General features: G+C 36.1%; 1 protein-coding gene across 2 annotated transcripts in view; it reads left to right on the top strand.

Annotated features, from left to right (window-relative positions):
* The window catches only part of ACAP2 (ArfGAP with coiled-coil, ankyrin repeat and PH domains 2), a 153,532-nt gene that overhangs the window by 79,701 nt on the left and 45,953 nt on the right, over positions 1-27,878 (top strand). For both annotated transcript variants that reach the window (XM_065943559.1, XM_065943560.1), the window contains exons 5-8: positions 12,104-12,162; positions 15,005-15,188; positions 19,012-19,056; positions 22,418-22,513. In XM_065943559.1, coding sequence (XP_065799631.1) covers positions 12,104-12,162; positions 15,005-15,188; positions 19,012-19,056; positions 22,418-22,513 — 384 coding nt within the window. The remainder of the gene's footprint in view (positions 1-12,103; positions 12,163-15,004; positions 15,189-19,011; positions 19,057-22,417; positions 22,514-27,878) is intronic.

Raw genomic sequence — 27,878 nt, forward strand, 5'->3', positions numbered from 1 at the left:
ATGAAATGCTGTGAAGTCTCAGTGGGATTTAGATTAGTGCCGAATTGGGGCAGCTCTTTGCAACATTTTGTGGGTGGGTGGGCAGTTAGCTGTTAGATAGTTGAATAGCTTGAAATTGGTAAGTAGAAAACAAGAGTTTTACTCAGTTGCTCTTGCATTGCAACATACTTTTCATTCTAATGGAAATGTTAAAAATATGTCAGCTAGATTATTGACATTTGCCTGAAGTACTTCTCATTTTATCCAAATGTATATAATTTAGCTAAATGCTATATTTTGGAGAATTTAGATAGTTAAGTTTTGTTATTTTAAAGCAACAGTAATAATAGATTCTATTTCTTTCTCTCATATATATATATATATATGTTTTTTTTTAAGCTGGGGAGTAATTGACATAAACTGTGTATTAAAGTGTACAGTTTGATAAATGTTGACGTATGCATCACTGCCATAAAATTGTCACCTCAGTTAATTTAATGAACATAACAATTATGCCTCAAAAGTTTTCTCGTGCCATTTTATAGTTCCTCCTGTTCAATTTGCCTTGTCCTTATTCCTTGTCTGTTGGTCATTATTGATCAGTTTGCATTTTCCAGACAGATGTAAATCGAATTTTTTTTGGTCTGATTTCTTTCTGTGTAATTTGAGACTCAATCTTGGTCTGTATATCTATTACTTTTTTTTTATTGCTTAATAATGTTGCATTGTGTAGAAGTATCATAGTTTCTTTATCCATTCACTTGTTGATGGATATGTTAGTTATTTATTGCTGTATAACAGATTACCCCCCAAATACAGTGGCTTAGAACAACAGACATTATAGTGAAGAATGAACCTGCAGTGCAGGAGCCGCAGGTGACGTGGGTTCAATTGCTGGGTCAGGAAGATACCCTGGAGGAGTAAATGACAACCTTTCTAGTGTTCGTGCCTGGAAAATTCCATGGACAGAGGAGACTGCGGGCTGCAGTCCACGGGGTCACAAAAGAGTCAGACACAACTTAGCAACTAAACAACTGTCATTTGAAGGCTTCACCACAAGGGCTAGAAGATCCAATTCTAAGATGAATATAGTGAAAGCATTAGTTGCTCAGTTGTGTCTGACTCTTTACGATGCCATGAACTGTAGCCTGTCAGGCTCCTTTGTCCATGGGATTCTCCAGGTAAGAATACTGGAGTGGGTAGCCATTCTCTTCTCCAAGGGATCTTCCTGACCTAGGGATCGAACTCAGGTCTCATGTGTTTGGGGCTTCCCAGGTGGTGCTAGTGGTAGAGAACCTGCCTGCCAATGTAGGAGACATAGGAGATGCAGGTTCAATCCCTGGGTTGGGAAGATGCCCTGGAGGAGAGCATGGCAACCCACTCCAGTATTCTTGCCTGGAGAATCGCATGGACAGAGGAGCCTGGCAGGCTACAGTCCATAGGGTTGCACAGAGTCGGACACGACTGAAGCAACTTAGCGCACATGCACATATGAGCAGTGTGTGTGAGTTCTAGTTCCGTGTGATTGCCAACACTTGGTATGGGTAGTCTTTTTAATTTTGTTGTGGCTTTAATTTGTGTTTATTTAATAACCAGTGATCTGAAAAATCTTTTCATGTGTTTATTTGCCACCCATGTATTCTCTTTGGTGAAATACCAGACCTTTAGCTCATTTTTAAAAATTGAGTTATCTTCTTATTTCTTCGTTATAAGAGTTCTTTCTGCATTCCATGTGTGTCTTTTGTCAGATAAGTGTCTTGAAGATACATATTTTCTTCCAGACTTTGGTTTATCTTTTTTATTTTTGTAGCTGTAGCTTTTGAAGAACAATAGTTTTTAATTTTGATGAAGTTAATTTATTGATCTTTTTTTCTTTTATAATTTTCTTTTTTGTGTACTATTAAATGTCTTCCTAACCCAAGTTTACTAAGACTTTACTCTGTGTTTAGTGTAGATTTGTGATCTTTACACATGTTGCATGGTAAGAGTTAAGGTTTATTTTTGATCAAAGGCTGTCCAGTTTTTGTTCTAGCATCATTTGCTTAAAATATTATCTTTTCCTTATTGGCATCTTTTGTTAAAAACAGAAGTTGACCCATTTACATGGATCGTTTCTGGACTCTTTTGTTTTATTGATCTTACTTTTGCCTATTTTTAATACTACAAATGCCTTGATTACTGTAGGTTTCAATAATGAGTCTTAAAATCAGGTAGGATAAGTATTCCACCTTTGTTCAATTTCTTTTCAAAATTAGTTTGGCTATTGTACGTCCTTTATATTTCGATATACACTTTTTAAATTAAAAAAAAAATTGTTTTTGGCTGCATCACATGACACACAAGATCTTAGTTCCCCAACCAGGGATTGAACCCATCTCCTGCAATGGAAGCATGAACCACAGGGAAGTCCCATTTTCATATATATTTTAGAGTCAGGTATTACACTTCTGTAAAATGCCTTACTGGGATTTGGAGTGAGAGTTCAATGAATCTAGAGATCAATTTGGTGAGAATTTACATCTAATCAAATCCATGAACACAATGTATTACTCCATTTATTTGGGTTTTCTTTCATTTCCCATGGCAGTGTTTTGTGGTCTTTATTGTACAAGTCATGCATTACCTTTTGTCAAGTTTGTCCCTAAGCATTTCCTATTTTTTGGTGCTATTGTAGGTGATACTTTTGAAAAGTTCAATTTGCAATTGGTCGTTGCTGATGTACAGAAATAGCACTGATTCTTGTATATTGACTTTATTTTTACAACTTTGCTAAAGTCACTTATTAATTCTAGTAATGTTTTCTGTAGTTTCTCTTTGTTTATGTTTGTTCATTTGTTTTGTTTTTTAGATTCCACATATAAATGAAATCATATATTTTTCTTTCTATTTTACATAGCATAATACCCTCTAGGTCCATGCATGTTGTAGCAAATGGCAAATATTGGGAGTCCTAGACAAGACAATCAGACAGGAAAAATAAATGGAATCCATATTGGAAAGGAAGGCGTTAAACTATCAGTGTTTGCAGATCCCATATGATACTATGTATAGAAAATCCTAAAGGTGCCACCAAAAACTACTGGACCTTGTCAATGAATTCAGTAAAGTTACAGGATACAAAATTAATATGCAGAAATCTGTTGTGTTTCTGTATACTAACAATGAAGTAATCCCAGTTACAATTGCACCAGAAAGAATAAAATCTGTGGGAATAAATCTAAGGAAGTAAAAGACTTCTACTTGAAAAACTATCAATGATAGTTTTGACAGTGATCAAAAAATCATTGATCAAATAAATAAAGATGATATAAACAGGCTCATGGATTGGAAGAAATAATTTATTGAATATAACTACACTACCTGAGGCAGTCTAGAGATACAGTATAATCCTTATCAAAATCCCAAAGACATTTTTCACAGAACTAGAAAAAAAATTCTAAAATTTATATGTGGTGCAAAAGATCCCAAATAACCAAAACAATCTTAAGAAGAAAGCTAGAGGTATCACACACCTACATTTCAAACTATACTACAAAGCTACAGTAATCAAAACAGTATGTCAATGACAAAAATAGGCACATAGATCAGGGATCAGAGTAGAGAGTCCAGAAATGAACCCACGTTTATACGGGCAGTTATTATATGGCAGAGGAGGCAAGAATACACAATGGGGAGAAGACGGCCTTTTTAATAGATGGTGGTAGGAAAACTGGGCAGCTATATACAAAAGAATCAACTGACTGTATTCTCACACAATATACAAAAATAAAATTAAAAATGGATTGAAGATTTAAATGTAAGCCCTGAAACCATAAAACTTAAAGAAGAAAATATAGGCAGTATGCTCTTTGACATCTGTCTTAGCAGTATTTTTTTTCGGCTATCTCTGCAGGCAAGGGAAATAAAAGCAAAGATAAACTAGCAGGACTACATCAAGCTGGTGTTAGTTGCTCAGTTGTGTCTGACTCTTGGAATCCCACGAACGGCCAGGCTCCCCTGTTCATGGAATTTTCCAGGCAAGAGTACTGCAGTGTGTTGCTGTACCCTTCTCAAGGGGACCTTCCCAACCCGGGGGCAAACCCAGGTCCCTGCACTGCAGGCAGATTCTTTACTGTCTGAGCCACCAGGGAAGTCCACATTGAACTAATAAAACTTTTATATGGTGAAAGAAACCATTGACAAAATGAGAAAGCACCATAGTGAGTGAGAGAAGATATTTGCAAATGTTATATGCAACAAGGGATTAATACCCCCAATAGTCAAGGAACTCATATACCTCAACATAAAAAAAAAACAAACCCCCAAAACCAAAATAACCCAATAAAAAAAAAAAGGTCAGAGAGCCTAAACAGACATTTTTCCAGAGAAGAGATGCAAATGACCACTGGGCACATGAAAAGATGCTCACTGCTGCTAAGGTATCAGGGAAGTGCAAATCAAAACCACAGTGAGATATCACATCACACTTGTCAGAATGGCTTTTATCAAAAAAGATAGCTAAATAATAAGCATTGGTGAGGGTGTAGAGATGAGTGAATCCTTGTGTGCTGTTGATGGGAATATAAATTGGTATATCCACTGTGGAAAACATTAAGGAAATTTCTCAAAAAACTAAAAGTAGAACTACCATATGGTCCACCAGATTCATTCTTGGGTATTTAATCAAAGAAAACAAAAATACTAATTAGAAAAAAATATATGCACCCCTGTGATCATTGCAGTTGTATTCACAGTAGGCAAGATTCAGAAGCAACCTAAGTGCCTATCAATAGGTGAATGGATAAAGAAGATGTGGTATATCTACTATGTGTACAGTATACACACAAGAATATTACCCAGCCATAGATAAGAATGAAACCTTGTCATTTGTGACAACATGGGTGGACCTAGAGGGTATTAAAGTTATTTTCAAATTCAGTTGTAACAAAATTGATTCCTTGTGGTGTACAGTTTTATGAGTTTTAACAAATACATACAGTCGGGTCTCCATACCTCAATTAAGATACAGTTTCATTAATTCTCCTGCTGCTGCTAAGTCACTTCAGTCATGTCCGACGGTGTGACCCCATAGACGGCAGCCCAGCAGGCTCCTCTGTCCTTGGGATTCTCCAGGCAAGAATACTGGAGCGGGTTCCTTCTTCAATGCATGCATGCATGCTAAGTCGCTTCAGTCATGTCCGAATCTGTGCAACGCTATGGACAGCAGCCCACAAGGCTTCTTTCCACAGGATTCTCTAGGCAAGAATACTGGAGTGGGTTGCCATTTCCTTCTCCATTCATTAATTCTAGAAATACTCTTATTAAGTTAAGTCATTGTTAAGTCAACCTTCCCTCCCTTCCCCACCATTGGAAACTGTTTATAGTTCTGTCTTTTCTGAAATGTCATATAAATAGATTCATTTAATCTATAGCCTTTTGAATTATATTAATAGTTATTTGTTTTTCTTGCTGATACAGATATTGTATAGATATACCGTAGTTTGTTTCTCCAAGGAAATTTGGGTTGTGTCCAGTTTTTGGCAATTAAGAATGAAACTACTATAAATATTTGCATACAGATTTTGTTACGGACCTAAGTTTAAGGTGGATGAAGAAGGGGACGACAGAGGATGAGATGGTTGGATGGCATCACCGACTCAATGGACATGAGTTTGAGTAAGCTCTGGAAGTTGGTGATGGACAGGGAAGCCTGGTGTGTTGCAGTCCATTGGATTGCAAAGAGTCAGACAACGACTGAGCAATTGACCTGAACTGAACTGAATAAGTGATATCATATATATCTTTCTCTGACTTACTATGATAATTTCTAAGGGCATTCAAGTTGCAGCTAATGACATTATTTCATTCTTTTTATGTCTGGGAAGTATTCCATTTATCTATACATCTGTCGATGAACATTTAGGTTGATTCCATGTCTTCACTATTCTAGATATTGTTACTGTGAACACTGGGATGCATATCTTTTCAAATTAGAGTTTTTTTCTGGAAATGTGCCCACGAGTGGGATTGCTGGATCAGATGGCAACTCTGTTTTCAGTTTTTTAAGGGCTCTCCATGCTGTTCTCCATAGTGACTGTGCTAATTTATTTTTCTGCCAACTATGTCAGGAGATCTCCCTTTTCTCCACACCTTCTCCAGCATTTGTTATTTGTATACTTTTTAATGGTGGCCATTCTGACCGGTGTGAGGTGAGATCTCACTGTAGTTTTGATTTGCATTTCTCCAGTAATTATCAATGTTGAGCCTCTTTTCAGGTGCCTATTGGCCATCTGTATGTTTTCTTTGAAGAGATGTCTGTTTAGGTCTTCTGACCATTTTTTGCTTGGATTGTTTTTTTGTCATTACTGAGTTGTTTGAGATATTTGTATATTTTGGAAATTAAGTCCTTATAGGTCACATTGTTTGCATTTTTTTTCTCCCAATCTGTAGTTTTTTCATGTTGTTCATGATTTCCTTTGCTGTTCAAAAACTTATAAATTTGATTAGGTCTCATTTGTTTATTTTTACTTTTATTTCTAGTGCCTTGGGAAACTGACCTAAGAAAAAATTGCTACAGTTGAGCTTCATTCATTAGTTTTTGTCTTTCAAAGATTTTACCCATCTCATTATTGAATTCATAAGCATAAAATTGTTCCACAAATCCTCTGATTATCCTTTCTTAATACCCATAAGGTCTGTGGTCAAGTCCTCTCTCTCCTTCTTGTAGGACATTGTGTCTTCTTTTCTCCTGATCACTTTGACTGTTGTTTTTGCTCAGTCATTAAGTCATGTCCAACTCTTTGTGACCCCATGGGCTGTCATACTCCTGACTTCCCTGTCCTTCGCTATCTTCCAGTTCAGTTCAGTACAGTTCAGTCACTCAGTTGTGTCCGAATCTTTGCGACCCCATGGACTGCAGCATGCCAGGCCTCCCTGTCCATCACCAACTCCCGCAGTTTACTCAAACTCATGTCCTTTGAGTCATTGATGCCCTCCAGCCATCTCATCCTCTGTCGTCCCCTTCTCCTCCCACCTTCAGTCTTTGCCAGCATCAGGGTCTTTTCAAATGAGTCAGCTGTTCACATGAGGTGGCCAAACTATTGGAATTTCAGCTTCAGCATCAGTCCTTCCAATGAACACCCAGGACTGATCTCCTTTAGGATGGACTGGTTGGATCTCCTTGCTGTGCAAGGGACTCTCAAGAGTCTTCTCCAACACCACAGTTCAAAAGCATCAATTCTTCAGCACTCAGCTTTCTTTATAGTCCAACTCGCACATCCATACATGACTACTGGAAAAACTGTAGCTTTGACTAGACGGACGTTTGTTGGCAAAGTAATGCCTCAGCTTTTTAATACGCTGTCTGGGTTGGTCATGACTTTTCTTTCAAGGAGTAAGCATCTTTTAATTTCATGGCTGCAGTCACCATCTGCAGTGATTTTGGAGCCCCCCAAAATAAGGTCTGCCACTGTTTCCCCACCTATTTGCCATGAAGTGATGGGACCAGATGCCGTGATCTTAGTTTTCTGAATGTTGAATTTTAAGCCAACTTTTTCACTCTCCTCTCATTTTCATCAAGAGGCGCTTTAGTTCTTCATTTTTTGCCATAAGGGTGGTGTCATCTGCATATCTGAGGTTATTGGTATTTCTTCCGGCAGTCTTGATTCCAGTTTGTGTTTTATCCAGCCCAGTGTTTCTCATGATGTACTCTGCATATAAGTTAAATAAGCAGGGTGACAATATACAGCCTTGACATACTCCATTTCCTATTTGGAACCAGTCTGTTGTTCCATGTCCAGTTCTAACTGTTGCTTCCTGACCTGCATACAGATTTCTCAGGAGGCAGGTCAGGTGGTCTGATATTCCCATCTGTTTCAGAATTTTCCACAGTTCTTTGGGAATCCACACAGTTAAAGGCTTTGGCATAGTCAATAAAGCAGAAGTAGTTGTTTCTCTGGAACTCTTTTGCTTTTTCGATGATCCAGCGGATGTTGGCAGTTTGATCTCTGGTTCCTCTGCTTTTTCTAAATTCAGCTTGAGCATCTGGAAGTTCATGGTTCACCTACTGTTGAAGCCTGGCTTGGAGAATTTTGAGCATTAGTTTGCTAGTGTGTGAGATGAGTGCAATTGTGTGGTAATTTGAACACTCTTTGGCCTTGCCTTTCTTTGGGATTGGAATGAAAACTAACCTTTTCCAGTCCTGTGGCCACTGCTGAGGTTTCCCAATTTGCTGGCGTATTTGAGTGCAGCACTTTCACAGCATCATCTTTTAAGATTTGAAATAGCTCATCTGGAATTCCATCACCTTTACAAGCTTTGTTTGTAGTGATGCTTCCTAAGGTTCACTTGACTTTGCACTCCAGGATGTCTGGCTCTAGGTGAGTGATCACACCATTGTGGTTATCTGGGTCATGAAGATCTTTTTTGTGTCGTTTTTCTGTGTGGTATTGCCACCCCTTCTTAATATCTTCTGCTTCTGTTAGGTCCATACCATTTCTGTCCTTTATTGTGCCCATCTTTGCATGAAATGTTCCCTTGGTATCTCTAATTTTCTTGAAGAGATCTCTAGTCTTTCCCATTCCACTGTTTTCCTCTATTTCTTTGCACTGATCACTGAGGAAGGCTTTCTTATCTCTCTTTGCTATTCTTTGGTACTGCATTCAGATGGGTATATCTTTCCTTTTCTCCTTTGCCTTTCACGTCTTTTCTATTCTCAGCTATTTCTAAGTCCTCCTTGGACAACCATTTTGTCCTTGTGCATTTCTTTTTCTTGAGGATGATCTTGATCACTGCCTCCTGTACAATGTCAGGAACCTCAGTCCATAGTTCATCAGGCACTCTATCAGATCTAATCCCTTGAATCTATTTGTCACTTCCACTGTATAGTCATAAGGGATTTGATTTAGGTCATACCTGAACAGTCTAGTGGTTTCCCCTAGTTTCTTCAATAAGTTGGAATTTGGCAATAAGGAGTTCATGGTCTGAGCCACAGTTAGCTCCTGGTCTTGTTTTTGCTGACTATGTAGAGCTTCTCCATCTTTGGCTGCAAAGAATATAATCAGTCTGATTTCAGTATTGACCATCTGGTGATGTCCATGTGTAGAGTCTTCTCTTGTGTTGTTGGAAGAGGGTGTTCGCTATGACCAGTGCCTTCTCTTGGCAAAACTCTGTTAGCCTTTGACCTGCTTTGTTTTGTACTCCAAGGCCAAATTTGCCTGTTACTCCAGGTGTTCCTTGACTTACTACATTTTCATTCCAGTCCCCTATAATGAAAAGGGCATCTTTTTGGGGTATTAGTTCTAGGTTTTTGTAGGTCTCCATAGAACCAGTCAACTTCAGCTTCTTCAGCATTACTATTCGGGGCACAGACTTGGATTACTATAATATTGAATGGTTAGCCTTGGAAATGAACAGAGATCATTCTGTCGTTTTTGAGGCTGCATCCAAGTACTGCATTTTGGACTCTTGTTTACTATGAGAGCCACTCCACTTCTTCTAAGGGATTGTTGCCCACAGTAGTAGATATAATAATCATCTGAGTTAAATTCACCCATTCCAGTCCATTTTAGTAGGCTGATTCCTAAAATGTTGATGTTCACTCTTGCCATCTCCTGTTTGACCACTTCCAATTTGCCTTGATTCATGGCCTAACATTCCAGGTTCCTGTGCAATATTGCTCTTTACAGCATCGGGCTTAACTTCCATCACAAGTCACATTCAGAGCTGGGTGTTGTTTTTGCTTGTCTCTGTCTCTTCTTTCTTTCTGGAGTTATTTCTCCACTGATCTCCAGTAGCATATTGGGCATCTACTGACCTGGGGAGTTCATCTTTCAGGGTCCTATGTTTTTGCCTTTTCATATTCTTCATGGGGTTCTCAAGGCATGAATGCTGAAGTGGTCTGCCATTCCCTTTACCACTGGAATTTCCCTGATAGCTCAGTTCATATCACTTATATATGGAATCTAAAATACAGCACAAGTGAATTTATCTTTGAAACAGAATGAGACTTACAAAGAGAACAGACTCATGGTTGCTAATGGGGAACAGAGGTGGGGGATGGAAGAATTAGGAATATGGGATTAGCAGATGCTATTATATATTGAATGAATAAAAAACAAGGTACTAATATATAGCACAGGGAGCTATATTGAATATTCTATAATAAACCATACTGGAAAAAATATGAAGAATACATATACATATATATATATATTCAGCATATATATATATGTCGGTATATATTATATATGTGTGTTTACAAGCAGAGTGATTCAGTATACATATATATGTGTGTGTGTATATATATATTTATTATATATATACACTGAATATATACATTTCTGCTTGTAAACTAATTTACCAAAAACTAATACAACATTGTAAATTAACTATACTTCAGTAAAAGAAATTTTGAAAAGGAAATATCAGAAAACTAAACAGATTTCTCTGGTGGGCTACTGGTTAAGATTTTCACTGCTATCACTCGTGTTCAGTCCCTGGCCAGGGAACTGAGATTCCACAAGCCTCATGGCATGACCAAAGAAAGAAAAAATAAACTTAAACAGAATTGAGGAAACAGAGTCTATATTGAAAAAGCTCCCATGTACTATAAAGTTAAAGCTACATTTACATAAAATGTAGCAATATCAACCCTAGGTATTTGCCCATACAGATTTCTCAATAGGCAGATCCCAGAGTTTGCTCAAATTAGATGTCCATTGAGTCGGTGATGCTATCTAACCATCTCATCTTCTGCACCCTCTTCTCCTTTTCCTTTCAATCTTTCCCAGCATCAGGATTTTTTCTAATGAGTCAACTCTTCACATCCGGTTGCCAAAGTATTGGAAGTTCAGCTTCAGCATTAGTCCTTCCAATGAATATTCAGAGTTGATTTCCTTTAGATTGACTGGTTTGATCTCCTTGCAGTCCAAGGGACTCCTGAGAGTCTTCTCCAGCATCATGGTTCGAAAGCATCAATCCTTAATCCTCAGACTTCTTTATGGTCCAACTCTCAAATCCATATGTGACTACTGAAAAAATCGTAGCTTTGGCTGTATGACCTTTGTTGGCAAAGTGATGTCTCTACTTTTTCATATGCTGACTTTGGCTCTGAGTTTATCTATTTTAGATCTTAAAAAACTAACTTTAGTTTTAATTGGGTTTTGGCTATTGATTTCCTGTTTTCTATTTAGTTACCTTCCAATCTGATCTTTATTATGTCATTTCTTCTGCTTAACTTGGGTTTAATACTTTGCAATTAACGTTATACAAAATGTTTTTTCCTTGAAAAGTGAATTTGACAGATTTTGAAGCCCTGTACTCAACCCAGACTGTGCGTGTGTGTTTGGCATTTAGACAAGGACATAATACTTTGCTTCTAGCCAGATTCCATATAAGTTGAAATATTTTGATTCTGTTTATAGTTAGTTGAAGGACATAGGATTTTCTTTTTGTTTTGAATAGTGATTTTTCTGCCTGTTTATCTGCTGTGTTTCAAATTCTGAATGAAGTGTATCTGTAAATTATGAAAGTACTTAACATTTCCATGCCAAGCCCTATGAAATGTACCACATGTAGAGTTAAATATATGTGGCATCTATTAAGTGGTGTAAAATATTTTTGTGAGAAATAAAATTTTATCCTCGTCTTTAATCTTAGCAATCATTTAAGGGCTGTATAATATTTGCTTGATTCAGAATGTAAGACATTTAAATTCACATGTCTTCCCAAATGAGAAATCTCTAAGGTATAAGGAAGTTCTAGTGTTTTCATTTCTTATGTTTTAGTATATTAGAGTAAGAAATTCCTATGGTGGATAGAGTAGAATTTGGTTAGTCTTTTAGGTTGTCTTCTAAAGCCTGAGTTAGAATCAAGGAAATAAGTTGCTTAACCGATTGAAAATTGTATTTAAGTATTAAAACACTTTTGATTTACTCTGTAAATAGTAATTTTATTTTTTAACAGATGAAATTGGCTTGAGAATCAGTTTCTCTTTTAAATGCTTATTTCTTATGCAATGTTCAGTAAGAAGTGTAGGTATTATTAGAATTGGATTATTGTTGGAGGGGTGTAATATTTATAGAGCTACATGAAAATTTTTTTCTTTGTTTACTTTTCTAATTCCTTAATGTTCCTTTTCTTTTAGATCCTATTTGACCAAACCCAGAGATCAATTAAGGCACAACTTCAGAACTTTGTTAAAGAGTAAGTTAATTTCAGTAAAAAGAAAAGAAAAGCAGCTATGATTACATCTGGGAGTTATCATTTGAGAGAACCTAGAATCATACTTTCAGACTTACTAAAAATATGGGAGTTTTTATTTGTTTTTTGCTTTGTGAATTTTATGTTGCATTTTTTTCTGAATTACTCTGTAAGAAATCAGATTTCAGGCTTTCCTATGAATAACTTATGCTATGGAATTTGTATTCAGGATGCATAGCTCAAATTGTTACAGATAAAACAAATTTTCAATGTAAATAAAGAATCTGATGACCTTTAAAAATCAAAGCAGATACCAAAAGTGGTTGAAATACCATCAGTTATTCTAGTTATCTCCATATAGTATTTTCTTTGTGGAGAAGATAATAGGATTTATGAGAATGAGTTATGAAGGTGCATAATAAGTAATGAAAACAAGCCTTTTGTGTCACCGTCATCATATTTTATGTGTGAAATAAAATGAAACTAGAAATAAAAAAAAAAATCTGACCTTTCCAGGTGTGGATGTTTGCCTTTTCTACATTAATAATTTCAGTTTTTCTCTTTTAATTCTTGACTGAGAATATATTATGTTACATATAAGGTTGATTAGGATACAGTATTCAGGTATTCAGTTCAGTTCAGTCGCTCAGTCATGTCTGACTCTTTGCCACCCCATGAACTGGAGCACGCCAGGCCTCCCTGTCCATCACCAACTCCTGGAGTCTACCCAAACCCATGTCCATTGAGTTGGTGATGCCATCTAACCGTATCATCCTCTGCTGTCCCCTTCTCTTTCTGCCCTCAATCTTTCCTAGCATCAGGGTCTTTTCTAATGAGTCAGCTCTTCATATCAGGTGGCCAAAGTATTGGAGTTTCAGCTTCAGCATCAGTCCTTCCAATGAACACCCAGGACTGATCTCCTTTAGGATGGACTGGTTGGATCTCCTCACAGTCCAAGGGACTCTTAAAGAGTCTTCTCCAACACCACAGTTCAAAAGCATCAATTCTTCAGTGCTCAGCTTTCTTTATAGTCCAACTCACACATCCATACACATGACTACTGGAAAAACCATAGCCTTGACTAGACAGACCTTTGTTGACAAAGTAATGTCTCTGCTTTTTAATATGCTGTCTAGGTTGGTCATAACTAATACAGGTATTACAAGCTATAAATTTCAGAGCTCATAATGCACTTCAGTCTTAGTAGATTAGAATTTGTTGTACTAGAGGTGATCTCTTGCAGATTGTTTTTAAATTATTTCATAAAATACTAATATTCAGAATGTCCTTATAGAATATATACATGAAAATTTATCGCTTCCTATAAAGAGTTTAAAGTCTTTGCTAGGTATATTTTATTATAGTTGTTATTATTTTAAAGTTATTTGTCTTCAAGTTATTTTGCCTAATTCGTTGGTAGAAGAAGTGAAAGCAAAGGGATGTTATGTATTTACCTAAGGTCATTAATGAATGGAGGTTTCAGATTTTCAGACTGTTACCCTTTACTGGTACATAAAGGGCTTCCCTTTTAGAGTGCTTTTAGAGGGCTTCCCAGGTGGCTCATGTGTGCTCAGTCATATCTGGCTCTTTGTGACCCTATGGACTGTAGCCCATCAGAGTTCTCTGTCCATGGATTTTCCAGGCAAGAATGCTAGAGTGAATTGCCTTTTTGTTCTTCAGGGGATCTTCCTGACTCAGGGATTGAACCCTCATCTCTTGTGCTTCCTGCATTGGCAGGCAGGTTCTTTATCTGTTGAGCTACCAGGGAAGCCTTCTAAAAGAATCATGTACTAGTAAAGGGTAATAGTATCCATTTCAATAGTCTGAGCTTCCCTGATGGCTCAGATTGAAAAGAATCTGCCTGCAGTGTAGGAGACCTGGGTTTGATCCCTGGGTTGGGAAGGTCCCCTGGCGTGGGAAATAGTAACCCACTCCAGCATTATTACCTGGAAAATCCCATGAACATAGGAACCTGGTGGGCTACAGTCCAGGGAATCTCAAAGAGTTGGGCATGACTGAGCACACAGTATACCCAGTTCTTTTAGAAAGCATTATATGTGTGTATTTTAAGAATGTATTCCTGCCTTTTGGCCTACTAATTTTCTTGAATAAGAAATGAAGTTGTTTCTTTAAATGTGGTCTATACCCTTGTAACATATACTATTCCCCAGTGGCTCAGGTGGTAAAGAATCTGCCTGCCAGTGGAGGAGACTCTGGTTTGATCCCTGGGTTGGAAGGATCCCCTGGAGAAGGCAGCCCACTCCAGTAGTCTTGCCTGGAGAATCCCATGGACAGAAGAACATGACAGGCTACAGTCCATGGGGCCTCAGAGGAGTCGGACAGGACTCAGTGACTAAAACAACAGGACCACCAATAACAGGAAATCAAGGACTTGTCTTAAGAAAATCCTTTAGATTTCCAGAGCTTATCCCCAAAACACAAAGAGTTATAATCTCTGGGAGAGGACCCTTGGAACCTGCATTTTTTAATAAGTTCCCTGTGGTATATACTACTGTTTAAAAATTATTTGGTTAGATATTGGTATATGTCCCAAAATTTGTCTTTAGAAAAAACAAATTAACTTTGCCTTTTATGTTTCTGTAATGTTAATTTGATAATCTATTTTTTAATTTGAATTGTATAGATTTAAGTCAGGAAATGCTAGCTGACTATATTAGGGAATATTATATGCTCATAGACTAATATATATATTAGTTGGAAGAGCTATTGAGTGTCAAATAAATAAATAAATAGAGCAACATAAGAATAAAATTTTAAATGTTATTTTGCTAAAGTGTTTGATCCAGAAAGTTTTATAAAAATTTCACTATTTTAATTTTTTTAGAGATCTCAGAAAATTCAAAGATGCCAAGAAGCAGTTTGAAAAAGTCAGTGAAGAAAAAGAAAATGCATTAGTAAAAAATGCTCAAGTGCAGAGAAACAAACAGCATGAAGTTGAAGAAGCCACAAACATTCTGACAGCAACAAGAAAATGTTTTCGACACATAGCCCTCGATTATGTACTTCAGGTTTGTTTATTATATGTTTTCAAAAATTGCTTGCTAAACATGTTGTTGGGCTTTCCTCATAGCTCAGTTGGCAAAGAATCTGCCTGCAATGCAGGAGACCTGGGTTCAGTTCCTGGATCAGGAAAATCACCTGGAGAAGGAAATGGCAATACACTCCAGTATTCTTGCCTGGAAAATCCCATGGACAGAGGAGCCTGGCGGGCTACAGTCCACGGGGTCACAAGAGTCGGACTTAGTGACTAAACCACCACCACCAAACATGTTGTTTTTTTTGAGTGATTGCATTGAAGGGAATAAATAATGCTGCTTCTTTTAGTTTAAAATTAAACCATGTTCTTTTGTGAAAATTTTTCATGTGTCTGGGTGTTTATCTGTGTATGCCCTATGCATGTGTGTATACCTTAAGTTCTGATTTCTTCCCCCGCTCACTTAACATTATCATTTCTCCTTTTCTAAATATCATTAAGAGGATTATTAATTGCTATATTTTAGTCTATGGATATACTGTGTCAATTTAGTTAATATCCAGTTATTAGTTGTATAATTGTCAGTTTTTGCTGGCAATACTGAAAATACAGTTTTCAATAAATATAAATGATTATAATATCTTTGTATACAAATCTCTTGCAACATTTCTGATTATTTCTTTAGAGTAGATTCTAGAGATACAAAGGGCTTACCATATTGCCAAATGGAAAATGTTTCTAGAAATAACGTTCTCATATTTGCATTGCTGCTAAGTCACGTCAGTCGTGTCCGACTCTGTGCGACCCTATAGACGGCAGCCAACCATGCTCCCGTCCCTGGGATTCTCCAGGCAAGAATAGCTTACCAGGCTCCTCCATCCATGGGATTTCCCAGGCAAGAGTGGGGTGCCATTGCCTTCTCCCATATTTGCATTAGGTGCTGCTTTTTAAAAGTAGAGATGGATCTTTGGTAAAATGCCAGGTGATCTAAGACAGAGAAGCCCCTATAGATTGTTGACTTAACAATGGTCACAGAGTATTTTGTAAAAAAAACCTGAAGTAACCATGTTGCAAATTTGTGTTTAGAAACTACCCAGATAACTTTACAAAAATAGTAGAAAATGACCTTAGGATTTTTTTTTTCTATTAAGTTCCTATTCAGTAAGCAGGAGGATAAATTTTAAAAAGTACAGTCTATTAATTAAAGACTTCTAGAATGGAGTAGTCTGTATTTCCTGTTTCCTCTTATCTATCTCACACTTGTACCACTTCCTGCTATAGTATGAGCACTGAGAGTCTGTCTACCCCATTCTTCTGAAATGGCTTGCATTAAGGTCTTATTCATTAGAAATATTTTACTTTTTAACCGACTTGACTATTGTGTTCCACTGAAATAGACTACCCCCTCTTTCTTGAGACCTCCTTTCATCTTGATCTTAAACCACTTTTAGGTCGTCATCATAACTCTGTTTCTTTTCAGTTTCCAGCTTGGGTTTCTCTCCTTTGTGCACCTTTTCAATCTGACTTTTAGGGTTCCATCTTTGGTCTTCCTGTTTTCTGACTTTATGATTTCCCTTATAGTTTCATCATGTCCTTTGCTTGAATTATTACCATATATAGATGATGAAATCTACTTTTCTCCCTAAGTACTTTGTCCCTTTTGTGTCCAAAACTGAAATCTGTCTTCTCAAATGGCTGCCATTACCAAACTGAGTGGTGTTACCCTCTTAATCACAGAAGTCAGACTTGGAGAATCATACTAGATATTCTTCTCATTCTTAGCTACTACAAGTAACAATCTAAATTGCCTTGAAAAGTTCTATGTACTCTTAAATCTGTTCTGTCTCACTCTGCTGCAGCCCGGATTCTTATTGTTTCTTTTCTGGAGTATTAAGATGTTCTCATAAAAATTGATCTTTCCTGCATTACTTTTAACCTGCTCTTTAGCAATCCATTTTGTTTTCTGTGGTCAGAACCACTCAGACTTCTCCCGACACATGAGTCATCTTGTCTCTGTTTCCTCTCTGCTGCCACATTATTGTCATACACATTGCTGTTAGAGCACTTCTCTCATTTATTGTGATTATTTATTAATACGTCTTTCTTACACCTTGGTTATATCCCTTCTGTCTAGTCCAGTGGTTAGAAAGTAGATAGGTAATGTTTTTTGAAAGAGTGAATGACTTAATTTTAAATTTTTTATGGGGAGGGAGCAGTTACCTAAAATATTAATTATTGTCAAATTTACACATTGTAAACTGTCCAAGTTAGGACTTCACCTCTCTTAAAAGTTATTTGTTTGATTTTTTCTAATGAGAACTGTTGTATTATTTCATTATAAGGCCAAACTCTCTGTTTTAGAGAATACTAGGTAATAAATAGTCAAAATTTAGTTTGTTATGCTTTAACTTCTCTAAATATTTTAGTATACTTTTGTTTTTTAAAGTGTATACTGTTTTTCATTGTCAAACAGAGGTATTTTTAACATTTTTCTAAGTTTTTACTTAGAGCATTTGGAAGTTACTATTTTAGTTCTCAAAACTGAATAGACCTTGAAACAGACATGCAGAATAAACTAGGGCTTAGGTAAGCAACGTTATTAGATTTTTGGGGGCCTGTTTTTGTTTTCTGATCAGTGCTTTAAAATTATCTTATAACATGTAAAATATTCAGTGGGAAGGACATATTAAAAGGGTAGATATGCTGTAATCTTTTGGAAGTTCTAGCCAAGAATGATTCTTTTTTATAAACTTTTTATTTCACTAAGTTGATATATAATAACAGACAAAATAAAATGCTTGTTGTGAATTTCTAAAGTTGGGAGAGAAACCATAGAAGACAACTTTTGTAATTGCTGATCTTTCAATAGTTTGGTCTAATTAACATATTTATTTATGGTCTATTAATTTGTTTAGCAAATATTTATTGAGTGCTTAATATATACAATTTGGAGAATACAACTGGGAATAAGGCAAGACCTTGATCTCACGGAACTTATGTTTTAGCTAGGTAAATGACATAAGTAAATAAAATACAAGGTAATTAAGAATATTAAAAGGAAAATAAATAGGGTTGATACACTAAAGATGTTTGAAGGCCTTTGTGAGGAGATAGTATTTAAGTTTGGACCTTATGGATAAGAGCCTCAAAAATCATGACATGAGGACAAAACAAATAGGATGAAGACCTTGAGGTGGGAATAGTCTTGGGCTGTGGTTGGAGTACAGAAAAGGGGAAAGTACTGTAGAAGAAAATTAGGTTGGAGAGGTAGCAAGAGCCTCTTCACAAAGGGCCTTGTAGGCTGCAATAGGGAGTTGTAGGTTGGGAGTTGGAAGGTTTTTAAATAAACATGCATGATCTTATTTATTGCTTAAAAAAGCACTCTGGTTGCTGTGTGCAGAATGAAGTGTAAGGAGTCAAGAGTGGAAACACACTAGTTTAGACTATAGTAACAGTCAGGAAAAGATAATGGCAATTGGTGGTAGTGATGAAAGTGGTGAGAATTTGTATTAAGGATGTGTGTTGAAAGAGTGATTAGATGAGAGTGGAGAAAAGATGGAATTCTAAGAAATTTGAAAGTTTATCAAGGTGATAGTTTTATCAGTACAGTACAGTTTTATGATTTAAACATGGCCAGTTTTTCTTTGAGTTGAAAAATGATGAGAGTTTCTTTGGTATGTTTGTCTTAACTGTTTTTGCAAAAAGCAGGTCAAAAGCTGAAAAACTTGAACTTTGTTTTTATTTACTTTTCTGGAAAAGTACTAAACCATTAGAATAAGCAAATTATACAACATTGCATTCTGGATTAGTTTTTTAAATAGTGCATAGGTGATTAACCAAGTTTGTTTTTCCCTCAGATTAATGTCCTTCAATCAAAAAGGAGATCAGAAATCCTGAAATCAGTAAGATATTTATTGAAATGATGTTCTATATATTTTAATATGAAGTTAAATGTATATATTTAAGTTTAAAATAGCATCACATGTATGTGTATGTATTTATTTATTGACTTATTTATTCCAGGTTTATAGTTCATCTTCTTAATGTTGTTTGTATACTTCTTACATGTCACTAAACCACTTTTTTTGTTTTTTTTAAAATTTTTTATGTTACAGTTATTTATATATGTCTCATTCATTGATATATTGTAAGTTCCTTAAAGCAGACATTTACATATTTGAGAATGAGGGCATACATAAATAGCCTCATTTTATAGAATTTTCCCCTTAGGGTTTTGATGATGTATCAGCTTTTGGGAATGCAGATAGAAAACAAATGAGTTGAAATGTGAAGGCATGAGAACAGTGATTTTCTTACTTGCCCTTTGTTTTTTTTCGTCTTAAAGCTAACAAGGAGGTGGGCAGAGGATGGTAGTGGTGTGGACACTGTAGTCTTTTGTATTTTGAGACCCTTAGAAACAATTTCTCCTCTGATTTTGTTCACTGAAGTTTTTTTTTCCTTCAAAAGGTTTACTGAAATTGTTATTGATCCTTGTCCCCACCTAGCTTTTTCCTAAATTCTCTGTTAATATGTATGTTATTTCTAATCAAATGCGTACATTATACTTCCTGTTTACATCCACTTCCTTTTCCAGATTGAGAGCAGTGTGTATTATTTGTAGAAAATTAGAAAATAAAATGCATGAAGAAAGAATAAAAATACTACAAATGCCACTACCAAGAGAGAACCACTGTTGTGGCTGATGTAATTTTTGTCTTTTTTATGTGTATGTGTGTGCCTGTTTGTGTGTGCATGAACATTTGTATATACCTTTTAAAATTCTGTTTAACTTTTTTAAAGCAAAACAAAATAGGAGTCATTCCTGCATATTCTTCTGTAATTTTTTTTGTACTAATACCCTCCAAAATCATCCTGTGTTATTAAATATTTTTTTATTTAATGATGACCTTTGTGGCTAGATAGAATTCTTCCTTGTGAATATAGTAGAGATGAGCAAATATTTTTATGAAGGGCCTGGCAGTAAACCTACTAGATTAGGGCGTCCATATCATCTGTGTTGCAATTGTTCAGCTGTGTTATTGTAATGAGAAAGCAGTCATAGACAGTATGTAAATGAATGGCATGACTGTTCCAATATCAAAATGAAAGTTAGAATTTTACATAATTTCTATGTCGTTAATATATCGTGTCTTTTTTTCATTTTCCTTAACCATTTAAAAATGCAAAAACCATTGTTAGCCTGTTGGCCATCCAAAAACAGGTAGTGGGGCTGGATATAGTTTGTGGGTTACAGTTTTCTGACCTTGTTCAGTTCAGTTCAGTCACTTAACCGTGTCCTTTTGCGACCCCATAGACTGCAGCATGCCAGGCCTCCTTGTCTGTCACCAACTCCTGGGAGTTTATCCAAACCCATGTCCATTGAGTCAGTGATGCCATCCAACCACCTCATCCTCTGTCGTCCCCTTCTCCTCCTACCTTCAATCTTTCCCATCATCGGGGTCTTTTGCAGTGAGTCAGTTCTTCGCATCAGGTGGTAAAGTGTTAGAGTTTCAGCTTCAACATCAGTCCTTCCAATGAACACTCAAGACTGATTTCTTTTAGGATGGACTAGTTGGATCTCCTTGCAGTCCAAGGACTTTCAAAAGTCTTCTCCAACACCACAGTTCAAAAGCATCAATTCTTCTGCTCTCAGCTTTCTTTATAGTCCAACTCTCACATCCATACATGACTACTGGAAAAACCATAGCTTTGACTTGACAGACCTTTGTTGGCAAAGTAATGTCTCTGCTTTTTAATATTCTCACCTTGAATATACCATAATTTACTTTACCCATTAATAGACTTTTAAGTAATTTCCCTGTTTTTGACATGAAATGTAGCATTATATAGTGATCATCCTAATGAATAATATGATTATTTCCTTCAGATAGATTAAGGCAAGCAATTACTTAGAGGATTTAAGCATTTATTGAGACTTTTTTAAAAGTATTGTCAAGTTATAAGGGTTACACAAAATTTTCACTAATAGTGTGTGAGAGTAACATTTTTACATCTTTTACCAACACTGGGTGTTGATTTTTCCCACTCAACCCATAATTTGATAGATAGAAAATTTCATCTCATTGTTTAATTTTGCATTTCTTTGATATGAATGAGCATGATTGTCCCTCCCCCCCTTTTTTTTCTTGGTCATTTATGTTTTCTGTTTATGTCCTTTGTCTCTTTTCCTGTTGGGATCTTCATGTTTTTCATATTAATTTGTAACATCTCTTACCTATTAAGACTATTAACCCTTTGTCATATGCTTTTTCCTAGTTTATTATTTATCTTTTAATACACTTCCTATGTATTTTGATGTGTAGGCATATTTTACATTGATGTGTAGGCACATTGATGTGTAGGCATATTTTACATTTTAATGTACTTGTAACTATCCTTCTTTATGTATAATTATATATATATAAATTAAGCATAATTAAAAAAAATCATATTCATGAAGTTGTACAACTAACATTCTCTAATTCTAGAATCATCTTAGTGAGCTTCGCCCTTTTGTCACTTTTGTCCCTTTGTTTTTTATTTTATTGGTTTTTCTCTTTCAAAATAATTCCTTTTGAAGGATTTTTGAGTATTAAGGACCTTATGACCTATTTTAGATTTCAGAGAATTAAACAGATGTCTCTTTTTGCTAAAATTAACATGGCTGTTCAGAGGATGCTTTCAGTCCTGTGATTGAGTTGTTTAATTCCTTCTAATGTGAAAACTTAACTAATAAAAATGAGTGTTTTTTTTCTGTCATGAATAGTTAAAATTTAGGAAAACAAAAAATCTTAACCCATTAATGACAGTTTTGGATTTGGGGAATGAATATAACAAAATCTCCTTATTGGCGAAGCCTGTTGCCTCATTTTATTTTGGTATTTTGAGAAAAAAATGAGCATTCCCCTATTTCATGCTATGTTTAGTGATCTACAGGTTGTTGTAAAGTGTTTGTGATTGTTTTGAGAGCTTCTTATATCGCCTTCTAATCTTTTGATGTTTTATTTGTAATTTAAGATTTTGCCAGTGAGTTTGGTTGAAAGATACATAAACATTTTATAATGTACCTGGAAAGATGGTGACACTATTGAAAACTTGATTTTTTGAATTATTGCAACCTTTTAAGAAAAATGATTCAGCTTAATTTTAAATGGTTTGATATTTTGTGCTCTGGTGAAATAATTTTTTAACAGTACATAGGAAGTTTCAGAATATTTATTTAAGAATTGATTCAAAAATGATGATCATTTTTTCCTCCTTTAGATGTTATCCTTTATGTATGCCCATTTGGCTTTCTTCCATCAAGGATATGATCTATTTAGTGAACTTGGGCCCTATATGAAGGATCTTGGTGCACAGGTAATGTACTGTACTTCTTGTTTCTGTATTATATACCAATATCTGTATTTTTTTAAAAAAAGTGTATACATTTGACATTTTCACTTCAGGTATACAATAAAATAATTTAATATGTTAGTATGTTTATACTGCAAAATGATCATCACCATATAAATCTAGTTAACATCTATCTTACATAGTTACACGTTATTTTTTCTGATGAGAACTTTTAAGATCTACTCTTTTAACAACTTTCAAATATATAATACAGTATTTGTCTTTGACATCCCCAGGAGTTGTTTATTTTACAGCTGGAAGTTTTGTACCTTTTGACCCCCATCTCCCATTTTGCCCACCCCCAAAACCCACCTCTAGCAATCTCCAATCTGTTCTATTAGTTCTATTTTTTTTTAATTCCGTTTATCAGTTCGTTGCGATCACACAGTAGTTGTCTTTCTCTGTCTGACTTTTTTAACTTAGTGTAATGCCTTCAGGATCCATCCATGTTGCAAAAGGCAGCCTTCCCCCTTTTTTATGGGTGAATAATACTGCATTGTATATTTATACCACATTTTTGAATTCATCTATTGATGGACACTTAGGTTACTTTCATATCTTGGCCAAGTAATGCTTCAGTGAGTGTGGGTATGCAAATACCTTTTCGAGTTAGTGTCTTCATTTCCTTCAGATAAATGCCTGTGAGTGGAATTGCTGGATCATATTGTAGTTCTATTTTCATTTTTTTGAGGAACCTCCATACATACTGTTCTTAATAGTGGCTGCACCAATTTCATTCTCATCATCAGTACACATCCTTGACAATCTTGTCTTTGATGACAGCCATTCTAACAGATGTGAGGGGATAGCACATTGTGGTTTTAATTTGAAGTCTTTCGTGATTAGTGACTTTTGGCCCCTTGTTTGCCATCTGTGTGTTTTCCATGGGAAAATGTCTGTTTAGGTCCTCTCCTCATTTTTTAATTGGATTTTTTTTTTTTTGCTGTTGCATTGTCAAGTTCTTTATATATTTTAGATATTAACCTCTTATGAAATATACGATTTGTAAATATTTTCTGCCATTTGGTAGGTTGCATTTTCATTTTGATGATGGTTTCATTTGCTGTGCAGAAACTTTTTAGTTTGATGTAGTTTGAGTTGTTTGCTTTGTTGTCTTTGTTCTAGTACCTGTATTTTTAAAGAGATTAAGCAAATTGGGAAATTTGACATTTAGTTTATTTAGTGTAGAAGTTTGGTGTTTTTATAGCAGATTTATGTGAGTCCAATGTGTAACCAAAAATGAGATTAAAGTTAAAGAATATGTTGTAGATAGTTATATAAGGGTACTGAGAAGAAGAATTTTAAAACAAAGTATTTGTTTTATAGTATACATAGCTGGATTTAGTTTTTTGATTCTTACATTTGAATTATTGAGTTACTGTCCTAATTGGTATTTTAGTTTTAACTCTTTTTTAATTTTCAAAGATATTTGCGTTTTGCTACTTTGAATAATAAAATTTTATTTTTAAAGTATTTATTTATTTATTTGACTGCCCTGGGTTTTAGTTGTGGCAGGCATATGGGACCTAGTTCCCTGACCAAGGATCAGATCCAGTCCCCTGCATTGGGAGCATGGAATCCCAGCCACTGGACCACCAGGGAAGTCCCTGAATAATAATAAAGTTTAGAAATTTAAGATTAAAAGACTCTAGGTAACTTTTTCATTATATATACACATAGACATGCATGAACTATATATAAGAATATTATGTAGAAGTTTTATTATGTCCAAATTATTTTTGATTATCTGATCAGACTTTCGGGCTTCCCTGATGGCTCAGTGGTAAAAAGTCCACCTGCCAATGCAGGAGACACAGGTTTGATCCCTGGGTTGGGAAGATCCACTGGAGAAGGAAATGGCAACCCACTCCTGTATTCTTGCCTGGGAAATCCCATAGACAGAGGAGGCTGATGGGCTCCAGTCCATGGGGTTGTGATAGAGTCGGACAAGACTGAGCAACTAAACAACAATAGCAACAATCAGAATTTCATGTTAAATCTGTTCCCAGGCATTCTTTTTTGTTGACTGGTGAGTTTTCTGGATTTCTGTCAATTTTCAATTGGTTTTCTTTCCCAAAATGGTTCAGATTACTTTTTGAGGAAAGGGATTAAGGATGTAAAATAGAGTTTAGAGAAATGGGGAAAAAGTAAGAGCAGAATGATAATTGCATTCATTGACCAAAAATAAATACAGTGCATGCCTGTGTGTGTGTTTGTGTGTGTTGGGCTGTTGTGGGGGAAAGGTGGTGTGTAAGGTATATGTCATGAGTTATAGAATTGCTCTTCCCTGCCTCTACAGAGCTTAATCTATTGGAAGAAAATAACAGGTTACCACACTGTTAATCTCTGTGCTAAGTGCCCTATCTGGGTGTATAAATTGAGATTAGATTTTGTTTGCATGTGATAGAAAACCACAAACAGCAGGAGCTTTAAACAGGATAGAATTTTATTGCTTTTATGTAAAATCAAAGGTCTAGTATAGTGGTCACTTAATGTGTAGGGACCCAGGCTTATTATATCTTTGGATTCTACCTAATGGTTCAGAGTGGTTTATCAGGCTTTAGCCATCATATCCAAATTGTAGCCAATAGGGTGGAGGGGAAAAGAAAGTTTTGTTCCCTCTCTTTCAGCATAGTTCGCAGGAATTGTATATGCCATTTCTGCATATGTTCCATTGTCCCACTAGCTTCAAGGAAAGCTGGGAAATAGTGTTAATGCAGGTAACCATGTTAACCTACTAGAATTTGGGGATTTTGTTGTTAAGAAAGGAAGAGAGAATGGATATGGGAGATAGATAGCTGTCTCCACCACATGTGTTACTGCAACATAGAAGTAGTATATCCAACCCAGATTTGGGGAGAAGACAGGACCTTCCCAGGCCCTTGGTGCTGTGTGTAAGTTGTCCAGTTGTGTCCGACTCTGCGACCCATGGACTGTAGCCCGCCAGGTCCCCGGGCTCCTCAGCTACTACTCGAAAGTCCGTGGGATTCTCCAGGCAGGAATACTGGAGTGGGTTGCTGTTCCCTTCTTGAGGGGATCTTTCTGACCCAGGGATCAAACCCAGGTCTCTTGCATTCTTTACCATCTGAGCCACCAGGGAAGTCCTCTAGGTACTCCCGACATCTTAGTAAACATTAGATTTTACCCTTATCTTACATTAAGTATAATATAAAAAAATGCATTGGATTGTAGTTGACTAGTGTCAGTAATTGTATATTTTGACATTGATTAATTTCAGTTTTGCAGTTTTTACCCTCCGAGGTCTCAAGTAATTTTGCACGTCCCTGAGAAACATCTAAACTCTAGTGCCTATGGTGTTTGGCCTGGTTGAAGGTGCTAGTTTATGGTATCTGGAACTACAGTCATGGCAGTAGGGGTGGAGATAAATAGATAGACTTGAGGAATATGTAGTCAGTTCGAGAGTAGAGGGACATGAGAAGTTGAAATGTGTTGAGTTTGGGAATAAGTGGGTATATCTAGAATTCAAGAGAGAGAAACATTAAAAGAGTCAATAGTATATAATTGCTAATTGCAGTCACAGGAGTGTGTGAATTAAACCAAGGAGAGTTAATAGATATTTCAAAATCATGAACCTATTAAAAAAAAAGATAAGTGACCAAGCACCATGCCCAATACTTTTAATTTTGTAAATGAAGGTCAAGGTCCACAAGTGTGGAATAAAAGAGAATTTGACTTGGGACAGATCCCTCAGAATGACCTACTTTTAAGAAATGGCGAGGTAAGAGGGCTCCATGAGAACATTGATGGGAGAGCGGTGGAAAACCAGAAGACCATGGTAGCAAAAGACAAGGAAAGAGTGTCTCAAAAAGATGGGGGTGGTTGTCAGTTCAATGACTGGAAAGAAGGTCAAGTAAACCTAGGTCTGAGAATTGCCTCTTAGATTTAGCAACAAGCAGGTTATTTGTTACTTCTGTCAGAGTTGAGGGTCTAAGAGGTAAAAGCTAAATTACCATGGATAGATGAATATGATATGGGCAAGTGGAGAACAGGGAGAACTTCTTAAGAAGTTGTATTGTGAAGGAAAGAGAGAGGGAAGTTGGTAACTAGAGAGGAGTGTGGGTTTTAGGAAGATGTTATTTAAGGTATTATTCTATTTATTAAATTTGCACAAATTTAAAACAAATGGGAATGGGATAATTTGAAAAGCAAAAGAAGAAGTATTGAAATTTGAGGTGGTAGGAGTGGATGAGATTCAGAATATAAGTAGAGGATTGGGGGCACCTGGTTAGTTACAGCGTCTATTAACCTCAAATGTGCAATACTAATAGAAACACAGGACACGTGCTGCTTTGCCCCAGTTCCCTTCCTGATCCAGTATCCAGCCCCTAGAAGACAGGACTGCCAGCCTTTGCATCTCTCCAGCTCATTCGTCCTCCAACACTTCACTGTGTTGAAAGATATATTTTTCTTTGTACGTTTGCCCCGACAGAGGGAGAAAGAATTTTCTCTCTTTTTTGCTGTAATAGCAGTGGAGTGGGATACAGTTGAGAAGTTTACTACCAATTTGATTACTACCATCACTGGCTTTGTAGTACTGGTGTGGAAGGTGTGTGCATGCAAGTTTTTAAATACCAGTTTGAATCTTGGAAGTGCCTTCTACTGCACTTCAGCCTGAATGTACCAAAAATATTTATATGTCATTCAATTAAAGGCTGTAAAACCAGGGTATAATGATTATTCCATTCATTCACTATAAGAAACCATTGAGGACAAACATTTTCGTAGTGCAGCATTACCCATTAAATCAGTGTGACATGTCACTATGGTGTGTATGCCTTAGATCCCAAAGTAGAGCAGTATAGTTGCCATCTAAATAAAGTATTTTGTAGAGTGATAGTTCTGTTTCCATATATTTTCTTTTGGTTTTTTATTATTATTCAGTCATAATTAAGATTCTGTGGCCAGAATTAGTCTCCTGTAGGAAAAAAAACACCATTTGTGATAGAGAGTCAATAAACATCACATAGTCTTTTAAGAAGGCCTTTTTCAGTTTTGTTCTTAAAGGATATAAATGAAGTCATTTGGACATTTACTACTTCATCTTTCTCCATAGTTTGTTGATATCAACATATTTATTAATTTATCACACATTAGTCAGTTCAAGATGATGGGTGTTCAAAGATGAAATGACGTACATCACAGTTTAGGATAGTAGACACACCTAATGGAGTATTTTATCTATTTTCTTTTGAATTTTTAATTTTGCATTGGGGCGTAGCTGATTAACAACGTTGTGATAGTTTCAGGCGAACAGTGAAGGGACTCAGCCGTACATATACACGTATCCATTCTTCCTCAAACCTCCTTC

The sequence above is a fragment of the Muntiacus reevesi genome, chromosome 8 (genome assembly GCF_963930625.1).
Source record: "Muntiacus reevesi chromosome 8, mMunRee1.1, whole genome shotgun sequence".
Taxonomy (NCBI): domain Eukaryota; kingdom Metazoa; phylum Chordata; class Mammalia; order Artiodactyla; family Cervidae; genus Muntiacus; species Muntiacus reevesi.